Consider the following 24,192-nt stretch of genomic DNA (forward strand, 5'->3'; position numbering starts at 1 on the left):
GCAGGTAGAGATATCATCTATCAGACAGCAAAGAACTGATATATTTGTAGATATGTAGACAAACAGACAGGAAGGGAGTAAAATAGGCAGAGAGACTGGCAGGGAGAGGAGAAATAAAATCATTCAGGTCTCTATGAAATTCTAGCAGAAAACTGATGAGGAGTATTTTTGCATGTTCGGCTATAGAGTACCCGCCTTCTCTGTCTGTAGTATTTCCACATGTGGGCACGTGTGGATGCACTCCTACATGGGCTCACAGCCCCCCAGAAAACACACACACACAGAGGTATGCTGTCAGCACTTGGTCATCAGCCATGCATCTAAGTTAGAATGAGGTACATGAAATCAGCATTATTGCTGGATCCTGACTGTCATTCCCTCTGGACACTTAGAGAATAGAATAGAAGCAAGAATGGGTTTTATAAAAGAAATATTCGCTCATGCAAATAAATACAGCATTGAGACTGTGCCTAGAATAAAGCAAGGCTGGACATAGCTTCAGAAGTAAAACATGCCACCAAATGTCAGGGTGTTCTGAATCTGAGCTCTGACTTTGCCATTTTTTCCCTTGAGGCTGTAAAGGTCCATGTGAAAAGGGACCAGTGATTTGGGATACTAATGTCACACACCTAATCTCCATGTTTCATTCTCTCTAAAGTTCAGCAAGCAGCTGGGTGCCTAAATATGAGTTAGCAGCTTAAAGTCTTTTTTCAGAAATAGGCCTGATTTTCAAGAATACACACGGACTGTGACTCCAGGAGGACAACACTCTCCAAAAGCTAGCTTATAATCCATCTTTAACCTTGTTAAATTCAGTTAAAGTCCCCAGATCCCAAACTGGATATTAAAAAAAACCAAAAAACAAACAAACAAACAAAACCCAAAACAACAACAACAAAACCAACCAAACAAAAAAACCCACAAAAACAAACAAACAAACAAACAAAAAACCCAACAACAACAACAAAAAAAAAAAAAACAAAAAAAAAAAAAAAACCCAAAAACCAAAAAGTGGTTTTACTCTTTTTTCTTCTTTTTTTTTTTCCTTTTTTCTTTTTCTTCTTGCGCACAAGCCCTAATTAAAAGGAAATTATTCTGCTTGCAAAGACAAGCACTTAAATATTAAGAGCTCCCAGAATTGAGGTTACTTGCACAACCTGGATTTTCCCTTGTTGTACAGATGCATTCTAATTCAGACTTTAATTGCATGATCATTCACAGAGTAGATGGCATGTGTACTGCTATTTGTTGACTGCAGAGGACTGAGGGACTCTGCCTCACATTTCAAGTACACAGAGGAGTGGACTTTTAGGGGCAAGTATTCTTTCAGGCAAGACTTCCTGTTCTTTCGACTCATCCCCATATCAGACCTACCCCTTTCACTCTGCATTTCCTTTTCCTGTTCTAGTCCTATATTCAGTTTCACTTCACTCTTTCTCAGTTTGTCTGTTCTGTCTTGCCTCAGTCTTTAAGTGCCTTGCCCCTGAGTTTACCAGCCTCAGAGATCTCAGATCCTCTGTGATTTACCAGAATTTATTTTCTGATGCTTTTTTACATTGTGTTTTGTGTATTAACCCCTCACTTTCCCCTGGTTTTGTACTACAGATGTCTACCCCTTAGATTTATCTCTCCTCCCATTTCTCCCTAATTTCCCAGGTTCTTCCTACTGAAAAGCAGACTGCTATGTCTCAACACAGTCTTTTCTCCGAAGCTCTCTGTGGCTAACTGGGTCAATACAAATAAATAACCAGAACATTCTTCAACTCTGGGTCCAAATGGCATGGCACCAACTATCCATATGGCTAAATGCTCTTTTCCATAAAAAAATGCCACATTATCCTGTCTGTACTGCCTATTGAAAACACCCTGCTGGTCTGTGATGACTTCCAACCTGCACCCAGTAAGTACCTGGGAGGCTGGTAAGGACCAAACCTGTCAAAGACTGGCTGAGATTAAGGAAATTAATACTTTTCTTAAACTTATACTCTGAACTTGGTCATTGTCTTAGGTATCCAGACTCCAATTTTTCCTGCCCTGTCCTGGCCCTGAGCTGCAATGACAGGAATAACTCTCTACACTAGCAAATCTGGTGAGAGCCAAGTCACTGGGGAATCTGGCTTTGGAAATCTGCCTCTCTAGTGAGCATCTGAGAACTGCCATTTTCCCCAGGCTTTTAATTGGCCGCTTTGGGGCAGATTTTCCCAGAGATAGCAAAAAAACTTGAGAAAGAGCTTCACCTCCTGACAGTTCTTAGTATCATGCTGTAAACCATGGGGACAGGAGAGCTTTACAAAGCATCTCATTTGACTCAGTTCAATCCAGCCCAGTTCTCTTATGGGTTGTTCTCAGGGCAGACAAATAGTTACAGACAAAATTTTTGAGAAATAATTAAAGAATATGAGCTGCATGCTGGTGCCAGACTTGGAGTTTCAGCCAAAACACGTGCAGTTTATCAAAGCTGAACAGGATTTTATTAGACTGAGGCAACCTTTTTAATTTGTGGTGCTACCAGATCCTATTAAAGTGAAATCTCCCTTCCTCACAGGGGCGCTGTAAGCATTAATTTGTTAATGACTGTACAGTGATTTGATTATGAAAAGGACCATATTAACATGAAGCATTATTGTCCCTACAATACAGGGATTGCCTGCTTTCATTACTCGTTATGTACAGGGACATACCTGTTATGAAAAAGGGATGTGGAGATAATAAACTTGATATTCTTTTCAAAGGACTAATTCAGCATGTTTACAGTGTGTGCAGCTCAGGCAACAGGAATATTCTGGAGAGCTATGTTTAGAGGGCAGAATCCATTGTGTGAAATGTAATGATGTGCATGTATGTGTCTGCACAAATCCTATGTTTAAACATACCTTCAAACACATGCACGCATGCTCTCTTCTATTTTTCTATCCTCTATTAACCATGGGTTTTTTGCAGCCCTCCCTTTGTCACCTCAAACTCACCAGTGCTACTTTAATAACAAAATGTAAACAAACTCTATTTTTATTTTATAACAGCAATGCCTTTTGTTGCCTATATTGACTACAATCCTGTGCTAAGCTCCTTTGGATACAAATAATTTTTCATTTCTCTCTTCTCATTCAACCTTTTTGATTCTAACTAAGGCAGAGAAGAAAAAAACAACAACAACAAAAAGCCAACCAAAAACCCCACAAAACAAACAAAGAAAAAACCGCAAACCACCAATCCACACTGACTTATAGATACACTGACTTATGCATTAATTCAGGGACCAATCTTGCAAATGTTCACATGGGTAATCCTTCCTCAGATGAATAATCCCTCTGACCACAGCAGAGTGATTAACAACAATGCAGATTAAAGGTTTTCAGAATCGGGCCCATCCCCTGATGCTTGGATTCTCACACAAAGTTTAGTAGATGATGGTCTCTTTTCTTTTGTTACATATTATTAGAGACCCACATGCAGCTCTCAATTATTTCATTTGATTACGTAGCTAATATGCCCTGATCCTGTCAGCACTCCCTGCAAAGCCTAACAAGCTGAAGTAAACAATTCCAGCTGAGTTAGAAGACTTGGCAGGATTGGGCCCTCTAATAGCAGCTGTGAGCTGTATCTGATTTGTGATCAGAATGTCTTTTATATTAACAACCTCGTGTTTCATTTAGAAAAAATCTTAATAAAAAAATCTAGCAGAAAATATGTGAGTATATGAGCTAGTATACCTAACTAGATCTAAAAAAAGAGAAATTGCTATTTAAAAGCAAAAGTCTCATGAATTTTTATTTCTTTGGAGCAAAACTTGCCTGCTATTTAGCTTATCTATTTAAAAATAAAATTCACATATATTGCTTATTTATTTGGAACAGAACCTGCCTGCAGTTCTTTTTACATCATACAACAACTGATGGTTTTGTGTGCTATAGGTCCAGGGGTTTGAAGTTCAGCAGAAGAATCCCCCTCCAGCAACCTTTCAGCTTATTCCTGCCTTTCTTTACTTGCTCATTTCCTGGAGAATGAAGACAGTCAGGACTGTTGTATCTCTGTGTCCCCCTTGCCTGCACCACACGGTGTTCATTAAAAACTTGCTGCTAGCAAGGGCCTGATCCAGCCCTCTTGGATGTCATTGGAAAGCTGTCTATTGACGTCATGGGGACGAGGAGCATACTAATGCATGCAAGTACCTTTACTAATGCGGCCAGTCCTGTTAACAACACCGAAGTTGTTCACAGGATTAACAGCAATCAATCAACCCCTTTGAAAGGCACATTAAAAGCCAAAGCCTGGTCTGCAAGCCCTTTCTCACAGGATGTTCGTATATACCCGTGGCTGGTCCTGTTTCATCCTTCTGTTCCTGGCTTGGTAGGATGCCTTTTTCCAGCCTTGTTGATTTGGGGTAACATTTCTTCTGAGGAGGTAAAAACTGATGTCCATCTGCCCCCCAAATAAATATGGTGTTCGTGTTCAAAAAATCAAAACAAAACAAACAGAAAAACAAAAAAAAACACCAAACAGAACCAAACAGAACAACCCAAGAAAACCCAAAACCAAAAACATTTAAAAAAACCCCAAAAAAAAAAAAAAAAAAAAAAAAAAAAAAAAAAAGCCACCTACCATAGTAACCAAAGAGAAGCAGGAGAAAATGGGGCTGCAAATGGCTGTGGTAGAGGGTTACTTTTTTTTCCCTGTGGAAAAAAAAAAAAAAAAAAAAAAAAAAAAAAAAAAAAAAAGTGCCTTATTTTGGTCTCAAGTAGATGAATAATTTTTACTCTCCTGGAGAAACTGAAGCCTGATACAAAAGACCTTATCCTTACAAAATTCCTGTGGACTTCTTAGCTTCTGGATTGCTGAACTGGACCCACTGTGATTACACTGGGAACATTTCTCACTGGGGAACTGTTTAGCAAAAGCTGGTTTATAGATAACAATTTCGCTCCTCCTTTGCCTGTATCTGTTTAAAATCCATTACAGCCCCTTGTACATGTGTAAAGGTGCTTATGGGGCATTCATAGCTTATTTCCACCCACAGCAGCAGCTGTGTTCATCTTGAAGCCCTTGTAGCAATATTTGTGTCCGTATTATTTCATCCTGCCACCCCTCACAGCTGTGCCTGTGCACCAGGGGGTTGTACTTGAACAGCATCCATTTCTCAATGACTATACTTACGGCTCTGTGAAAACGGGGCGTGGACCTTCTCAAAGTTCTAAAAAATAGAGATTGTTATAAAAGGGACACCCGCACTGAGCAGCAAAATTACTCTTTTTACTGCCCTATTCTGTTTAATTTGCTTTCAATTGTGATAAGCCGTGATTGCAGCAGAGTGGCCTACTCGTGGACAAGGTGTTAACAGAGCTATCCCTGGGATGGATCAGTGCCGGATGCTGTTTCACTTTTCACTGTAGTGGATGTTTCTTCTTTAAAAAAAAAAGGTCCAGGTCTTCTTTCTAGTGAGTCCTCCTAGTTCTATCACGGGTGTGGTTTTACGGATCAGAAAGAGCGGATATTGGATTTTTAAGGGGCAGGGGGGAGGGCTGAAAGATCTTGTTTCATGTGGGTTTTGTTGTTGTCATTCTTTTATCACTGTCCAAGGCACAAGGCAGGATTTGAAAACAGGTGAGTCACGGGGCTGGGAATTTGGGAGCGGGGCTGTCTGAGGGTTTTAGCCTCCCCGCAGCTACTGGGCTGCCACATCTCCGTGTCTGTAGCCTTTAAAGGTTGCAGAAGTGTGCCCAGGAAGGAAAGACAGGCAGGCCGGCCCCCTCACCCCCCCGGCTTGGACCCCAGTACACGGCACGCCAGGTCAGACGGCAGACAATGTGCGGTGCCTGCCACCAGCCCGGCACCAGGCGGCTGACAGCCGCTGCTGCCCATCAGCGCCCAAAGATATCTAAGGAGCCGTAAAAGGCAGCGCGGGCTGCCGAGAGCTCCTCACGGATGTCGCCCCAGGTGCGGGCCCCGGGAGGGTGGGATGGAGAAGCTCCTCGGGGCCGGTCCCGTCCCGCCTTCCGCCCGCAGCGCTCCCCAGGCAGGGATCCGGGGAGGGGCGCCGTCCTGCCGCCCCCCGATCCACCCCCGCTCCTCTGCTGGCAGGACAGGGGAGCACTCTCAGGCACAGCATTAGTTGAAATAGCCGGGCCATCTGCAATGGGGTGATTTAAAATTTCTAAGGTTTTTGTTAGGTTTTTTTTTTTTTTTGGTTTTTTTTTTTGTTTGTTTGTTTTGTTTTTGTTTTTTTGTGGTTTTTTTTGTTTTTGTTTTTTTTTTTAACAGGAGGTGGAGGGGATGGGGGACGGGGGAGCTGGCAGGACACTGCCTTCCTTCTCTGATATTAAAACAAAAGGCAAATAAAGTGGAAAAGCGGTAAAGCTTGCTCCTTTCTTTTGTTTGTTAGCTTCTTTGGTTGCTTTTTACAACAGGAATAAAACAAAATTAAAAATAAATAAATTAAAAAACCCTCCAACAAATCCCAACAAACCAGTAAAACAGGCAGGAAGGTTGAAATTTTAAACTAATAACCACATTCCGCCTCGGCTGCCCCTTCCGTCGGCTGTCACACGTGTTACCTGCGCTCCCGGGGGACGGGCGGTCGGGGGGGTCCCGCTCCCAGCCCGCCCCCCTTCCCCAACTCCCCGGGGCCGCCGCCGCCTCCGCCGCGGGGCTCAGCCGGCGGCGCCGGGAACAATGGCCGGGGCCCCGCGGGACCGGCGCGGCGGGGGCGCGGCGGGGGCTGCGGACACCCCCGGGGCGAGCGGCTGCAGCCCGCCCGGGAGGGGAGATGGGGTTCAGGCCAGGTAACTCGCAGGCTGCTCCGAGCTCGCCTGCTGGTGTTCCTCCGAGCTTCATCTGCGCACGGCTCGCACGGGAAGCCGAGAGCCTGAGAAAATGGAAAGGGGAGAAAAACAACAAGGGGGAAATTACTCTGAACGCACGCAGAGCCTTGTTTTGTTACTAGCCGGATTACTATTATTTGGGGGACAAGGGGGAGTTGTGTCCTTAATCCGAGGCTCCCTGCCCTCCCCACCCCCAGATGCTATGAAAGAAGAGCTGATTTCGTCTCCACTATACAGTACACTTTGTCTAGAGAGCATTGTTCGGACAAGCAACTCCCGATCACTGATGACTACAAAATACGATTTATGTTTCCATCAGAGACAGACAAAATATCCTGATGGCTTGAAAGTCGGGCAAGAAAACCTTACCTAATCAATCTCTTTCCAATATACACACGCACCTACACACACACACAGCCCGTATAGGAGATAACGCCCGCACTGGCAGTACATAAAATAAATATCGGCAGCACGAAAATTAACAACAGTCATTTCGCTATTTCTCGTCTTTCTTCAAAATGCTACAATAACATAGTTTGTGCTTTCCTAGTTTGATGTTATCATCAGTAACATATTTTATATTAAAAAAAAAAGAGCTTAAAGAGCATGCATTTTTTTTTTTTTTTTAGATTCAGCATGAACAGATATAGTAAAGAGAGCTTGTAACATCATAATCACAACAACAACAGCAAAAGCAACCTCTGAGCCGGGGGATTCATCCGTATCTGAACTGCTTTTTATTATCATTTGCGAAATTATAATAAGAGTAAATAATAAGTAAGAGGCATCATCATAACATAAAGAAGTCAGAACACCTTGGGTTTGGGTTTTTTCCCCCTCTCAAATAAAAATGTAGATTTCCCGATGATCACTGAAATTATAAAGACAGCGATTGATCGGAGGGCTTGAAAAGGAAAAGGAAAAAAAATCATCATCATTGGTCCTAAAAACGCAACCGTTCCCCTTTGCTCACTTGGCACAATAGAAATTGACTGTCTCTCAAAGAGCCATGCGCCTAGTGCTATTTATAGCCAGAGGCTGTGTTGGAAGATACCATTAAGCCTCTGCCCGGCAGACAGACAGGGGGGTAGTTGAATGGGAGGAGGGGGTTTAGCCAGAGTAGAGGCAAAAGCAATCCCCCACCTCTAGCCTCCCTTCCCCGTACACACACACATCCACACACTCACACCCCACCCCCTAGTCTGGCTGGGAATTTGAACCGATCCAGCCTGTTTAAACGGAAAGGACACAGATCTTCAATGTAAAAAAAAAAAAAAAATCAGATCAGACCCAGAGAGAGAGAGAGAGAGAGAGAGAGAGAGACAGAGAGGGAGGAGTGTGTGTGTGTGTGAGTGTGTGTGTGTGTGTGTGTGTGTGAAAGAGGGAGAGGGAGCGAGAGAGCGAGAGAGAGGGAGAGAGAGAGGGAGAGAGAGGGAGGGAGAGAGAAAAGAAGAGGGGGAAAAAAAGGAAAGAAGATTTTCTCTATGTATATAAAGATGGCCACGTTAGCAAACGGACAACCAGACAATACCAGCCTGAGTAGCAATCACAGCAACCCCAGCACCAACGGGCATATGAACGGATTAAACCATAGTCCCGGAAACCCATCCACCATCCCAATGAAGGACCACGATGCCATTAAGCTCTTTATTGGGCAGATCCCCCGTAACCTGGACGAGAAAGACCTCAAACCGCTCTTCGAGGAGTTCGGGAAGATCTATGAACTGACGGTGCTGAAGGACAGGTTCACTGGCATGCACAAAGGTGAGTTACCTCCTGAACTTTCCCGGGAGAGATCGGGAGAGAAAGGCAGGCTTCCTCTCTTTCCCTGGCTCTCTCTTTCTCTCTCTCTCTCTCTCTTTCCTTTCGATTTCATTTCATTTTATTTCATTTTTGGTTGGCCCGGGGGCGGAGGAGGCAGGCTGGGGGGGCAGGAAAAGAAATAATAGACCCATCCTGAAAAGAGAAAAGCAAGAGTCAGGGCAGGGAGTCAGCTCCGTTTTGCTTATTTATTAGTATTTTTCATTTCTTTCCCCGCTTTTTTGGGGGGTGAGCGGCAGCTCCCGGGGAGCGCCTGGCGAGCGGCGGCGCGGGCGCGGGGCCGGCGGCAGCTGTCCGCGGTGCTGAAGCCGGAGCGGGTGTTCTGTATTTACCTTCGGGAGCTGCTCCTCGTCAGCCCAGGGGTGTGTGTGTCCGCCTGTCTGTCCCTGGGTCTGCTGGCAACCCCCGATACTACAACTGTTCTGTATCTAGCACCAGCGGCTTCTTGTTTTATTTCTTTATTTTTTCTTTATTTTTTCTTTTTATTTCCTTTTTTTTTTTTTTTTGGGGGGGGGGGAGGGGGCAATTTTTTATTTTTGCCGCTGTCACATTTATAATTTGTAGTCCTCTACAAAGCAAGAAGTGGAGGAGAGTGAGTTGCTCCGAGAGAAATATTTCATTTGATTCTATTCAACACGGGAGCAGGGATATAAACAACAATAAAGAAGCCCATCTTAAGCGGGGCAGGGGTGTGTGCACAAAATCACAGTATGTGTGAGTGTATGGGAGAAGACAAGACAGTAAGGACAGGTGGCAGCTTGGTTCCAGAGGGAAGAAGTCTCTGACCAGGCTTATTCCAAGCACTACTTTAATGTGCCCGAAGTCCACGCCAGGAACTTTTTAGGTTTTCTTTAAAGGTAGTGGAGATGTACTCCTCACACGATGCCTCACTTGCTCCATCTCTGCCGGCTCATTTCCGTGCTCAGCTTAGGCTCTCCGGATTAGATGGTGCTCTGTTTTGGGGGCGGGGGAGGGTGTGTGTAGTGGGGGAGAGATGCTCAGATCCTCGGGTAGGAAAGTAGGACTCACAGGGAGGAAGTTGAAGGAAATTTGCATGGTAGCCCTGCTTAGGAGCTGGAGAGAACCAGAAGTGATATGAGACACCTTATTAACTCAGATTCTGTATACAAGTGTGTATGTCTGTGTTTGTATTTCTTTTTTAAAAATAAAAGGGAAAAGAAAAAGACTGGGTCAGAACTGATTGGGGTGTGACTCCAGATTTAGTGCAGAAGGAGAAAGTCTTTAGCACAGGGCCACGGGGAGAGTGGAAGTTGTATCTTTTACAGGACAGCTTCAGTACCAGTGTCTAGCACAGTTTGGTGGACTCCTGGCAGTGATAGTCACCGGTAATGGCATTACTGGCTTCCCAGCTTTCTAGATGCCTTGGTGAGCTGTAAATCTTGAACTTAACGACATGTTTAGCAGTCATCTCTTCCCCCTTCTCACTCACTCCCCTCTTTGCTTCCACTCTCAGGAAACGCAAATGAAAATATACCCTGAGAGTACAAAGTACCAGTTTTACAGAGACTAGAGAAAATGTTCAGGGCTCAGGGACTAGGGACTCAGTCTAAGTTGTAGGATATTTATTCCATCCTTTCTTGCTGGTCGCTTCAAACACTCTTCTCATTTTTAAAATGATCAGTGTAGCTCTTTCAAACCTTGCTTTCCTTTCAGACTGTCTTCCTAGAAGCCACCTCAAGGTCTGACTGGCATAATTTAAATGTGACATCTGTGCTATAATAATTATAATTAATAGCAATAAAAATAATAGTAAGATGTGCAGGGAAAGAAAGGTCCTGAGAGATTTTGTCTAATAGTGAGGGTAGACACCGAGCTCATCTCTGTGTGTGCATGTGTTTGCAAAAAATCATCTAAGGTTTCTGTAAAATAAAATAATAGAAGTAAATACTATACTGAAGAGAATCTCTCAACACAGTGTAAAGAAAATCTTTGTGCTAACACTTCAATAAAGTTTGTTTGGATTTTTTGGGTTTTATTTTTTGTTTGTTTTGGTTTGGGTTTTTTTTGGCAGCGAGAGGTTACGGTGATTTGTTGATGAGATTTTTATTCTTTTGTTATGTTTTATGTTAAACCTGAGATTAATCATTCTGTGTGGTAACTTCAATTTCTATCTCAAAGATTTGAGTTCTCTCTCATTCAGTTCAGTTTTCCTTTTACTGTATGCCTGTATTCACAGAGACAAACTCAGGAAGGGAGAGAGAGAGAGAGAGGGAGAGAGAGAGAGAGAGAGAGAGAGAGAGAGAGAGAGAGAAGAGAGAGAGGGATCATTTATCTTGCTTGGATGTGTTTAACACATATCCTTGAATTAAGCAAGATACTAACTTCATTTCCCTTCATTTCATTTCTGTTGTAAAGCTGCAACCTAGGAAAAAAGCCAGGTGGGGAATCTTGTCACCTCATCAAATCAAATTGCATGAGTTCATCTCAAAATAAACATTCATTTTTAACCTGCTAGAAGTTTTGGACTTTGGAAAGAAAATTTATGATGATGGTTGTTATTTTGTGGACTAGGTTTTGAGCAAAGCTTCTACAGACACTGAGTTGCCAGCATTTCAGAGATCAGTTTTATTTAATGCATCCGAGAAGAGTTTGAACTCCTTTCTAGCGATGCCGTTGATTTATTAGCTAATCCTGATAAAAATGTGCCTCTGGCTACCTGGAAAAAAATTACTTTCTTGCCAGTAGTGATTAATTACTATTAAGTCAAAAAGCATGATGGGCTTTGAAGTAGGAGGGTTGTGTTTGGCTTTTTTTAGTATTATTTTATTCACTTTATTTCATTTTTAATCTATTTTTTTCTCTTTTCCTTTCTCTAAATGCAGTCATGTGAAGCATTGTATTCACTCAGATGTCCTTATTTTGGCTTTGCTTTACAGGCGTAGGTGAAGAATTGCATAAAGATAGTCCAACTTGGCTCACAGGGGTAGGTTGGCAATACAAAACCCCAAGATGCTTTCCATAAGAGATGCATAATGCTTATACATTAATTGATCCATCACTCTCAGTTGATTTCATTCCTAATTGAGGGGATGAAGGCTGTGGCAGTGGTACACCCTGAAGGGTTAATAGTAGGCTGTAGTTTATTTAAGTGTGCGGAGAGCAAACCTTGGGTGTAGAGGGGGAGAAGGTGGGATTGTTCTAGGAGGAGGGAAGAGAGAGGAATTAGCTTAAAGTGAAAAAACAGCAACTGGAGTAGTTTCAGGTGTAAATCCATTTAACGAGATCAAAGAGTGTGTATTCTTGAAAATATTACGAAGACATCCTATTGCGGTGCCCCTGTATAGCAGGAGGAAATCAAAAATTAAGAATACAAGTACATTATTATGCCCTCCTCCAAGAAAAACTATCGCAAAAGGAGAGTGAAGTCCCAGGTTCTCTCACCAGCAGTTCTGGCTGATACCAGTACAGACACCAGGAAAGAGGCAGGGGATTATGATTCTCTTGCAGATATGTGAAGAGAGAAAGGATACGGGGGAAGCTGCATGTGGGAGAAGGCGGGAAAGGCTTGCCAAATCCCGGAGAAAATAAGCTTTCATGGCACGAGCGTAGCTGCTCTATATTTCCCCCATCCTTGCTACTCTCCACACAGGGCAGGAACAGGCTCCTGCTCTGATACTTTGCTGTAGGTTTGGGAAGAGGCTATGTGCTGAGGCTGTGTGCTGAAATCTACTGGGGTTGAGCTGACCCACCCACACACTCACACATCTTCGCACACACATGCAGTAAGTTAACTAATCACAGTTTAACAATTTAGCAAGACATTCATTCATAACTTCCCCTTATCCTTATCTAGCTGTGGAGTATGCTTAAAGGCTGAGTTACTGGGAGATATAAAGGTTAGTGCTCTCAGGATAGCCATATTATAATGCATTATCTTTGAAGTCATTTAAGGCCAATTTAAGTGGTATTTAGTATAATATTTATGAATTAATGTAATCTAAATATAGGACTGTCCTCATAGGTTTAAACAATCTTTTCTATTGAAGCTTGCTTGTACCTGAAGCCTGGGAAATGTTTTAATTTAAAACACACAGGTCTCCATATTATTCTATTTAGGAAGTCAGAAGAAATCAGCATTCCACACTTAACAGAGATTTACTGAAACAGATGCGGGCGAATGCCCTTAAATTGGGGAGATAGTGTGCACTGGGAAAGCAGGAGTCTTGCATAGACTTGAGACCAACAACACTCTTTCAACCTTTATTTAGATGTGGAAAAAGCTCAAACACCCTGAAACCTCCTTGAAATCCACTGCTGCAGGTTGGGATGTTTTTCCTACCTGACCCAAACCTCACTCTGTAAGCATTCAATGCAGGTAGAAAAATGCAGTATGAAAAGAACATTTTAATTCTTTAACAGCTTTACCTTCTTAAAAATACAAATAATTTTGAAATTTAAGACACCTCTGGGGTAAGGAAACAAGGCTTCTATTCATTATATTCTGTTCTGTTTGATTACAAAGACAGATAATAGAAAAATTAAAACCTTGTTAAATTTAAGGATGTTTATGAAGGTTTAGGATATGTCAGAAATTCAAAGGCGCAATAAAAATGAGCATTCAGTGAAGATGATGTGTATGTTTATATGCAGAAATGTATCGTTTTGTGTGTGTATACATACAGAAAAAGAGATATGTACACATTCATGTGTACAGCCTTTGGGAAATGGAAATTTTAGTTGAAAAGAAGCACAACGCAATACAGGTGCTGAATAAACTCCTCCATAATTGAAACATAAGACTTGCCTGGCTGAAAATAACACATACAGCATTTAGTATGCTAGTAAACCAAACAAGTTTTAGAGAGGTAAACACACAAATAAACTGGAATAAAAGAGAGGAGACTTAAGCCTTACATCTAAAGAATAACCCCTTAAAACAGTCACAATTCAATTGGATAACTTGATGGAAGATAGGAAAAAAGCAACGCCCTGTTCATTAAAATCTCTTGTACATATGAGCGTCTATGTGTTTTGATAATGTCAAACAAATAGCCCAGATTGGTCCATAAATTAGAAGGGCATATGTTAACTCTTTTTTTCAGGGGTCTGGACATGGATTCTGGTTTCTAAAAGCAGCTGCAGCCAGTTATTATACTGTTGTTACGGTTGTGTCAGCATTTCCAATACAAAGTCTAATTTTCTGGGATCTCTTGCTTGCCTGTCAAGTTTTGCACTGAAAGCTGTTCCTCAGCTAGTCCCACTACCATATGAACTAATCATCCTTATAAGATGGATTTGTTTAAAAGTTACATTATTGAGGAAAAAGAAAGAAATTAAACTTTGTGTGTCCACAGCTTTTGTTTCTTCTCTTACATTTCGCCAGGTTAGACTTACATTTCTTACACTTTTAAAGACTACTATTGCTTCTGTCCCCCAACATCTATATATACTGATGCCTTTGGGCATTTTGTGGAATAAAAAGAGTACTTTTTTTTCCTTTAAAAAAACTTAATTAGGAACAACCAAATTTCATAGTATTTTTTCGTCCCTATTAAGGTTTTTAATTAGGGAGTAAATAAAAAACTTACTAATTTCTGCAAGAACAGAATAGGAACAAGGGGCAGTTCGGTTTAGTTTTATGTCAATTTTCTTTCAGGATTGAGTCAGAAAAGATTGGAAATTTCAGCACTGAAGTGGAGGGAAAAATTGTGGATCCTTGTCACCTTGCATGAGAAATGTGGTTCATCTGGTCCTGCATCCCACATCTGCTTGTGGCCAGAGCCACAGGCAGGGCTTTCTTTAGCAGAGGATTCTAATTGCACAGCATAATAAAAGCCAGGCAGCTGACAGAATAGTCTTTTGGAGGAGATTGTCAGAAAGCACTTGGAAATTTTGTCTGGGTAATGAGTGAGTGAGATTGCGGAAAATGTCTTGTGTTCGACCGAAAAGCGGATTGTACCTGTCAGGGAGGGAAGGCAGTGAACTCTCTGTTCATGCTGGTCAAGACCAAGGGATGGAAGGGTTTGAGTGATCAAGGAGTGTCTCCTACAGCCTTAAGAGCTGGAAGTATGCAGCCACATTTTTCATCAAGACATCAGGGTGTTTTTTTATCATGCGTACCCTGTGCGCATGCATACCAGCCGCATTGACCGACAGACCATAACAACACTAAAGGAGCTGTTACTGTCCCTCCTGTCAATCAAGTGTGAACCGAGGCGGGTTTATGCGACAAGCGGTAATGGTTCCAAGGGAGAAAAAGTGGGGGAGATGATCTAGGCTGTTGGACCACTTACCTGCATTTAAAATAGAGAGAAATCATCAGATGCCCAAAGACCCATGCAGGTGTTGGCTATAATCTCAAAGTAATATTCAAAAAAAAGCAGAGGCTGCAGAGCTCAACATGACCTGTACGTCAAACCACTGTGTGGTTTCTGCCCCATAGGAGCTTGCACTAAGCAAGTGAGGGAAACTAAGTTGAATCCTGACTTTAACAAGTTGCTGGAGCTTCATTAATCCCCGCACCACCTTTACTTCGGGAGCAAAGTCCTGTAACCTGTGTGCTGGGCAGAGCGCAGTGAGATTTCTGCTATCGCTTAGGTGGCTTCACATTTGGAAATCCTGCTGCAGGTTTGCACCTAGTATTTCACATTCCCTTTAAATTCTGGATTATGGGTTTACATAGCAAACCTCAACACTTGCAACTAATTCTACTAATTTTTACTCTTGCTGGCTTGCCCCTTAACTTAGCTTTATTTTTGCAAATGAAACTAAAACTAAAACAAAGCTAAAGAACTGACAAAAGTTTGATCTCTGCCACATTTCTCACTCAAATGCTGCACCGATGCTTGTATGACTTTTGCTCAGATTTGTCATGATGGACTGACCCTTACACATTAAAATATGCAGCAGGAAAAGGGAAAAATATTAACCATGATGAATAAAAGTTATGGTTTTCTTCCACCATTGCTCCATTTACTGAGCTGGGGTACATGTTACAAGGGTCTGTCTTTACCTCCCGGGAAGTCATTGTCACATTTTTGGGATCTCAGGATCTACTGAGTCACTTTGTCTGTGCTGCATCTCTTGGTGTGGTTTGGAGTCAGCATGTCATCACAGAGATTGCATTTGTTTGCTTTTGTCACTGTGAGTCACAGCCTGAATGCACATGCAGGTGAATGCAGCTTTTAATGTGCATTCATTATATCCAACTGACATCCCCTTGAAGGAAGAGAGGGCTTATTATTGTCGCTCCTTAAAATAAAGATGGATGAGAGCTCTAAACCTCTCAAATAAAGTGCCTGACCATACGTAACAGCTAAAAATAAATCATATATGGCCATCTATTCCATGTAAATGAATGGCAAGACATATAGATATAGACATTGTGTTAAGTTTGTCAAGCAGAAGCAGCCAAAAATATTGATCAAGGCAAGGGGGAAAAATTGATAATGAACTGGACTCAAAGAGGACTTTAATTGACAGTGACTTCTGTGAACTAGCTTTGGACAGTATATATAAACTGACCACGATATAACTTTATTGCAATGCACTCTCCTGTAATTAATTGTCACCTTTGTTAAGACTGGCTACAGATCAAAGGTTTAAAGATACTTAACAGGTTCTTAGTAACAAACCCTTCAGATGCATTAGAAATATCCGACAGCTCAGCCAATGAGGCATGCAGATTTCGATCTACCTCACCCTTATCTGTTTATTTCTCCCTCCTTTGTTGAACACAGCAAAGTCATTGTTTAACATTAACTATTTAATAGATGGCTTCACTGACAATTTTGATGCCTCCAGGGATATATGGTTGTGGTGATGGGGACCTTCACTGTAAGGTCTTACAAAGTATTTTGTCAATGGAAAGTTGTTTATGGTTTGGTAGATGAGGGCATAGTGCAGACTATTCTTACCCCTTTACATGGCTAAGGTGTTTAATTTCCTTATTTAAATCCAGAAAACATAAAAAGAACATAAACCCCCCCCCAAAAATACAGAAAAAGTGTAGCTGAGAATGAACTTCTATGGGAAATCTGCATATGCAGTGACATAGAAGTGTACCTGATGTTTGTATATCACACACATACAACTATTTATTTTGTGTGCATGTTAATGAAAACATGCATTTAGTACAAACAGGATAATATAGATTTCTAAATAACTTCTTTTTAAAAGACAGTACAGAAAGCATACTCTTATGTGAAAGTTGTAGGTGACTTAGGAGGGTATTCCTAGAATTATATGCAGAGTTTTAACATGATATGTAACCATTTTCTTATTATACTATTTAATGATACAGTCACACTTAATTAATTAATCTCTGGTTTATTTGTACATTTTTTCTGAGCCTCCAAAATATTTTAGAGGCTACCAGGCTGCCTTCCTAGTGCACCGGGGCAGATAACTCTGGACATGAAGCTTCTTCAATCAGAATAAAACAGCGCTTTGCAGACTGAGTTGGTCTGATGAGATCTGACTGCATATTTGGCCAGTTTCTAATTCAAATGCCTGTGTATATACTACAGAGGGACTGTATACGCATGCATGTATCGAAAGGACAAACTTATATTTGCACATAGTTCCTCTCCTTTCCAGTCCCTAAGGATAGATTCGCATCACATAATATGCATCACTCACTGCAAACGCACACAAATATCTTTGTCGGAGTCAGTAGCTTCTTGCAGGTAGATGTACAAAGCAGCAAAAGCCTAATAATATCCCTATAAAACAGCACTTCCTTCCTAGGATCGAGATGGATGAAGGTTGTCAGAAGATCAAAAGATATATCACAGTGTGCTTGTAGAAATCCCCTGATTATGTTTCCTTTCTATAATGCTCTAATTCACTATTTGATCAATTGTAAAAGGGCCAATGCTTTAGGAGGAAAAAAAAAGTATTAGGTTACGAGATGCTTCTGGTGAGTGAAAATCACACCTAAAATTATATGTAGCAATACAGTTATGAACTTGTCAATAGTTCTTTAAGGAGTCCGACGGTCTTATATGAGAGATTCAGTTCTGTGAGCAAAGGTCACAATATAGGTATTGCTTATTAAGACCATCAATAGCCTAGTTGACCAATCTAACCAGAGACTGTATAATGTACCTCCTGTTAACAGGTGGGGAGGAGAACTATGAAGAATTTACAGAATTGCCCACATGTAATATTAATAATATTGATTGATTCTAATAATATAATAAGGTAAAAATGCACTTCTTTGAAATGGTGCATGGAGGAAGCAGGGGGAGAGTGAGATACCTTTGCTGAGCAGATTGAATTGGTTTCCACTTCTCCGAAAGCTAACCTAGAGAAAATTCAGTTTTCTTGCCTAGGCTCCATTTCCTGCTCATTATTTCACCCAGTGCAGATGGAAACCAGATTTGCTTTTCTCTAGGATCGGGTCTTGGCCCGGCAGGTCCACAAAAGCCAGAGACCTGAGAAACTTGTTGCCGCGAGGAGCATTTTGATCAACAACTTCAGCCCCACTTAAGATAGGATTAATCCTAGAGAGTTCTTTTTCAACATAGAATTGCAATGAAAGTGTTTCATTTTTTTTTCCCACACCTTTATCAGCATTTAAGAGATGGGGGGAAAAGCATGGTTGAAATAACCTGTGTTATTCACTGTGTAAAATCTATAATTGATAAGAAAAGGCTTTTCAGATCAGCCACAAACCTACCCCAAAGCCTGCTGAAGTCCAGAAAAGAACTCTACCTTACCTGCAGTTGTGTTTGTATTTGGCCTGAAGTTACGGGCAGTTCTGCAAGATGCCGCTGGTTGAACCAGGAGCGGCCGCGGCCGCTCACACGCGATGTGACTGACTTAAGGTTGTTACTCACCTAAACCCAGACACACAGCCCTGGCTCCATCCGAATTTCCTAACTACTGCCTCTGCAACAGTAGGCTGCCTTATCTAGGTAAGCTAGTTAACTCTTTCTGCTATACCATTCAGCTTCAAATGTTCTCTTTCCAGTGTCCATATGGTAGTTTCAAGAAAGTTTGCATGTCATTACACCTTTTTTTTTTTTTCAGTTTACAGGGCAAGTGTTTTTCTTTTGTGAGCATTTAATTGCTTTTAAATGTGATTTATTTGATCATATTCCATCTTCAATAATACATGGATGAGGATGCAATTTTTCACCCTCTTTCATAAAGATACATTGTTATTCAATTATGCATTTCTGTGGGATTTTTCAGTTTTGTTCATTCACAGGCAGCTTGGTTGTTTTTTACTTTGCTTTTCTTCGTCCTATCTTCTTTTTATTATTATTATTTATATGGATTTTTTTTCTTTTTAGAAAAAAGAATCTTATTCAAGATACTGGCAATAAAAGAGAAAAGTGACAGTGGAAATGAGGAATGGGCAAGACAACGAACAAAAAATCCATTGGCAAAATTATTTAAAAGCATACCATTGCCTCATGTTTATTTGCAAGAGGGGATACAACTAATTTTGATACCAAAAAAAACGAGTATATTTGAAATTCTTTAACCCTAAATTTAGGAATTGACAGAGAAGGGAAAAAAAGAAGCGAGTCAACCTGCAGAAACACTGGCAGAAAAGGCACCTAAAGACCTTGCAGGACGCATGGGTGCCAGAGTGGTGCAAGTTTCCACATTCTGCCAGGGATTTGGAAAAGTTAACAACAAATTAAACAAACAAATTAAAAAAAAGAAACACACGCATTGCCATCCCTTCTGAATTATTTGTAATGGCTAATACACCTCAGAGCTGCTCCATTTAAATTACTGCCTCTGCCTGCAGCTTCATTCAAAGGAAAGGCATTATCTGGTGGGTGAGGGTGGGTGATGAGGATGCCTACGTTCTAATCACAGCGTGGATAATTACTCACCAACACTCTCTGATGGAGTCACTTAAGCTCGGTGCCTTCAGGCCTGAACTGAAACCTGTTGAATCAATGGAAAGATTTCTATTGGCTTTAGTGAGCTACTGATCTTTAATTTCCCCAACTTCAATATTAGGCCAACTGGATTTTTTTTTTTTTAATTCTTTTCTTTATGAGGGAGAAGGTAATGGCATAAATTTGACATTTACTTTTTTCTGTGTAAAGGTTTTGGTATATCTGTGACGGTAAATGTATTACATCAGAGCCCCTTTTAGCATAGATCTGGAAAACATGCTTTCAAAAAATGCTCAGTGGGGGCATGGAAAATTAGCTTTGCTCATATCACTTCTAAATGCATATTTGTCCCTGCTTTGCTAAGAAAGGGTCAATGGCAATTTTGCCAGTTTTCTCTGTGTGAGTAGGATTCAGCCTTTGTACTTTCTCTGTCTGCAGGAATGTCCTCATTCACTGATTCAGGATCTTGATTTTTTTCCCCTTTTTTTAGTGAATCACACACATACTCTTCATTGTTATGGCAACTGAGGGAGCTGCAAAGCAAGGATTTGATGAAGGGCTACATCCCACCTTCTTTAAGGGCCTGATCCAAACCTTTGCAACACAGTTTAGATCAAGCTGAGGTATTTGCCTTCACCGGGTCAGTAAAAAGAGCAAGTTCCCTCTAGACAAGTGTACTCCTGCCCTCAGTACAGGCAGAAGGAATTGGCAGTCGTCGCCCATTTGCCGAGCACCGACCCAACACTCCGTGAAGTCAATAGTTAGACTCTGACCCAGCCTCACAAACAACAGAAAGACACTGTGTGAATCCTTAAGCAGTGATGTGAATATCCCTGACTTTGGCAGAGCAAGGTAGTCCAGAAAGGGGTTTTCACGGCTACTACCCAAGGTATAGGTTGTGGGGAATAAACAATATCCCAGTCTCCTTAGGTATCCAGCCAGAAAAGATTTAATTTAGTAATATTTTCATCAAAGAGGAGGATTTCAGGTGATTGCCTACAGCAAAGATATGGCAAACAAAATGAATGAAGCTTTTTGTGTTTTTTCTTTAATTATATTAGCTGTAGATTTAGTTTGTTTATCAGTAGCAATGTATATGGGATTCTTTTTGTTTGTTTGGGATCTTTTTTCGTGTTTCTATCCCATATGTGCTCATATATTTTATGAAATAAATAAAGGAGATGGAGTGTGCATGTATTTATGTGTGTGTATAGAGTCGATTATCTAACCCCTAGTCTATTTGAAACCATCACAGTGCACTCAAGTCAATGATATTCTGTCAAAGGTGGAGAGGAAGCCTGCGTGCGGTGTGAGTGTGTGAACAGGATGCTGTTTGATTGCCTGAAATCCAACTAAGTCTCCGTTTCAAAGGCCTGGGGGCAGCCGAGAAAGTATTTGTTTGTTTAAATATTTATATATTTACTCAGCTTTACTGACAGTGTTTGCAGATGGGGGAAAAAAAAAGAAAAATAAAAGAAGAAAGAATGTTGGGTTCTTGTTTGGAGGGGAATGTGTGTTGTATTAGCCTCAATCTGTTCTCCCATACAACATATAGCTGCTTTGTCCTGTTCAATGGTCATTTGTTACTGACCGGCTCATTGAAAAAGGCCAGAGAGGTGCTGGTAAAATTAGATTTCACAAGTTTATTCATAAAAGGATTTGCACAATAGGTGTGTCATTCCCCTGTCTTTTCCTCTGCACTGATCCAGGGATAGGACTTCTGGCAGCAGCTTCTTAATTGAAAAAGAAATAGCTGAGCCACCAGCAAACCAGGTGACCCTGCTGTGACAAAAAATACAGGTCTGATTGCCAGGTGAGCAGATCACTTCCCTGGATCAGGCTTCTATCCTTGGCCTCTGCCTTTACTGTTCAAGTACAGCACCCAAGCTTTCACTCATTGTGCTTGGATCCAAGACCAGCTCTTCATCTTGGCTTCCCAGCCTTCCTTGCAGGTACAGGTGTGGGTGTGTAGACCACAGGCTTAGATCCACTCCCATATCATGCCCCTTTTCACTGGAGGTGCTGCTCCAGGCTCACTGCCTATTCCCATTTGTCATCTTACCGTGCTCATGAGTCATTTATTTTCCACAGCCAAGCTACAGATCATTTTCCCCAGCTCTTGCCATCACTGTTCACACTTCTCTTCCTTTGGTTCAGCTCTGCACTGATGTTCTGCCCTCGCACTGTCCCTTGCAGGAAACACTTCACCAGTTCATTGGCAAGTCACCACCTGGGTTCTCTCAGACCATGCTAGCTCTCTCTCCTATCTCTTCTCATCTCCTTCCCCAGCAGGTTTGGGGAAATGGAAGCCATGCTGTCCATATTTTCAGAAAGCAAAACAGCCATGGGTAGAAGCAGAAAGACCTACACTCACAAAATACTCAGAGACACAGACACACAGACACACTTCTGAACGTAAACTATTAAGAGAGTCACAGAAAAGCATTATTTATCTTTTTCCCTTTTGAGGTTTGAAGCTCAATGTTCTCTTTCAAAGATTAAAACAAAACAAAACAAACAAACAAAAAAACAAAAAAACCAGTGCAGTAAGCCTTTAATTTCACCAAGACAGTTGCACCTTTTTATTTTTTTAACTTTGCTTGTTTCATTAAATTAGCAACTGGTTTTTCACACCTGAACAAAAATCCTGCATATGTTTTCCTTCAAATTCTAAAAATTGTGATCTTATTCTTAACTATCCCTGGCAGTCCATTCTGGAACTACACTTCAGCTTCTCTCAAAATGTTTTCTTTCCTGCTGTTTTGAAACATAACTACCTGAACTTCATTTCTAGAAGCCCTCTCCAGCAATACCAAATTAATGCAAGAAGGCAAAATAAGCATTTGATGTGGTGTCGCATCAGTCTTCTTCATTCAGAGGTAGGTAGGAAAGGATTAAGAACCTATTTCTAGCCCAGTCCTCTTACTAACCTTCTGTATTCTACCTGATCCCATTCCTAGACCTTGTTCTTCCTTGGTTTTGTATGTGTAAAGAGGAATTTATGATATCCATCTTTGCAAAGAGCTTTGTGTATATTTAAGGCAGATGTCACGCTGTAGCTTTAGCAGTGATGGTCTAAGGTTATAAATGAGACCACATTTGTAAGGAGAGGTAATATCTTTTATTAGTCCAGCTGATATAGCTAAAAAAAAAAAAAAAAAAAAATAGACTTCCTTGTGTGCCTGAAAGCTTGTCTATTTTTTTCCAACTGTATCACTTGGTCTAATAAAAGATATTTCCTCTCCCAGCAAAGCTTGTCTCATTTGAGATGTAAAGCATATAGGCTAGTAATTTAGGCCTGTTTTTGTCTCTCTTGAGGGATTAGACTTTTCCTCACCTGGGTGGACTTGTGAAAAAGCACCCTTGGTTGGTGTCCCTGTCTCTCACTTTCAGTGATCAGCAGTGGTGGCCATCTCACAGACATTGAGAGGTGCAGAGAAACTCTGACAGCCCATGTTTTCTGATCCTGGAGATGTCCTTCCTTTTTTGCTGCTCTGCTCCCTTCCGAAGCACCACATGCCCTCTCCTCACGCCTGCGACTGTGATTTATTTATAAAATTGCTGCGTGTATGTGTGTGTGCGTATATGTGTGGGCAACCACACAAACATCCCCAAGCTGCCGAGCAAGCTGATGAGCATTTTCTAATGTATTTAGCAAGTAATAATGCAAAGCACAGGCAAAAAGTACAAGGAGAACAGGTAAAATGCTTAAGCCAGGGAAGCCTTTGGAAGAAAGGGATTTTTTTCTACAGCTATGAATAAATTGTAGCCCTCTCCATGGCTGGGAGTAGCATTTTGGTGGGGATTTTTTTCTGTTTGTTTGTTTGATTTTATAAAGTGTTGCTGAAAATACTGAGCAGAGAAAGAAATCCAGAAGCATATAGCAGGTTCTCAGACACAGCAAAATCTGACTCATACGCATAAGGCAGCAGTAGTCAGAGGACAGCTATTACTTATGCTTGGCTTTACTACCAGGGAAAGCATCGGATCATCTATTCAGATCAGGATAGTCAGCTATGCCAAAGGTTTAATCAAATATTAAACATGGTCGTTAGACATGCAGGAGTTCTGTTCCTTTTCAAGCAAGCACTCTAAGAGAGGCAAGTTTTCTCCTGTCTCTGATGGAGACCTTTTGCGGCTGGAGGGATTCTTTTTTTCAGACAGGGATCCACATGGGTGTATTTTTGCATAAATAGGTATGCATGTGGGTCTCCAAATCTGTGTCCCTTACCCTGTCAAATAGAGACAGAGTTGATTTTTCCCAACAAATTCATATCTTTCTCACTTAGATAATTTCCTGTATGCTGTTAAATGTTCACCCTGTCCATTTCTCTGTCAATCTGTCCCTCTCCAAACATGTTTTCTCTCTTGCACTCCCTCTCATAATCTCTTCAAAAGACTTAGAAAGGTGCATGCTTGTAGATATATGTATATGTGTATTTGCAAACCCATTCAAGTAAATTTGGGTTTCTGGCTGCTTATTGATAAATAATACACTTACAAAGCCCCATCTGCCTTCTTCTTCTGTACACTTGGGCTGTATTTACACCCTCCAGCTCTTTTTTATTCTGACTGAGGACAGTCAAAGGTAGAACATTTTGCAGGGAGTTATGGTTTACAGTGTTACCTCTCCCTTCTATTATTCATTCTCCCTGATTTTTATCTAATCTCTCTTTGATTGTCCTGGTGCAGCTTAAGAGACAAAGTGAATTTTTATTACATCATCAATA

The 24,192-nt window shown here is 41.3% G+C and overlaps 1 protein-coding gene across 1 annotated transcript in view; it reads left to right on the forward strand.

Annotated features, from left to right (window-relative positions):
* The first annotated feature begins 7,900 nt into the window (after positions 1-7,900).
* The window catches only part of CELF4 (CUGBP Elav-like family member 4), a 702,240-nt gene continuing 685,948 nt past the window's right edge, over positions 7,901-24,192 (forward strand). The window contains exon 1 of the mRNA XM_066338606.1: positions 7,901-8,579. Coding sequence (XP_066194703.1) covers positions 8,300-8,579 — 280 coding nt within the window. The 5' untranslated portion in view covers positions 7,901-8,299. The remainder of the gene's footprint in view (positions 8,580-24,192) is intronic.

Source organism: Sylvia atricapilla, chromosome Z (genome assembly GCF_009819655.1).
Source record: "Sylvia atricapilla isolate bSylAtr1 chromosome Z, bSylAtr1.pri, whole genome shotgun sequence".
NCBI classification, from domain to species: Eukaryota; Metazoa; Chordata; class Aves; order Passeriformes; family Sylviidae; genus Sylvia; species Sylvia atricapilla.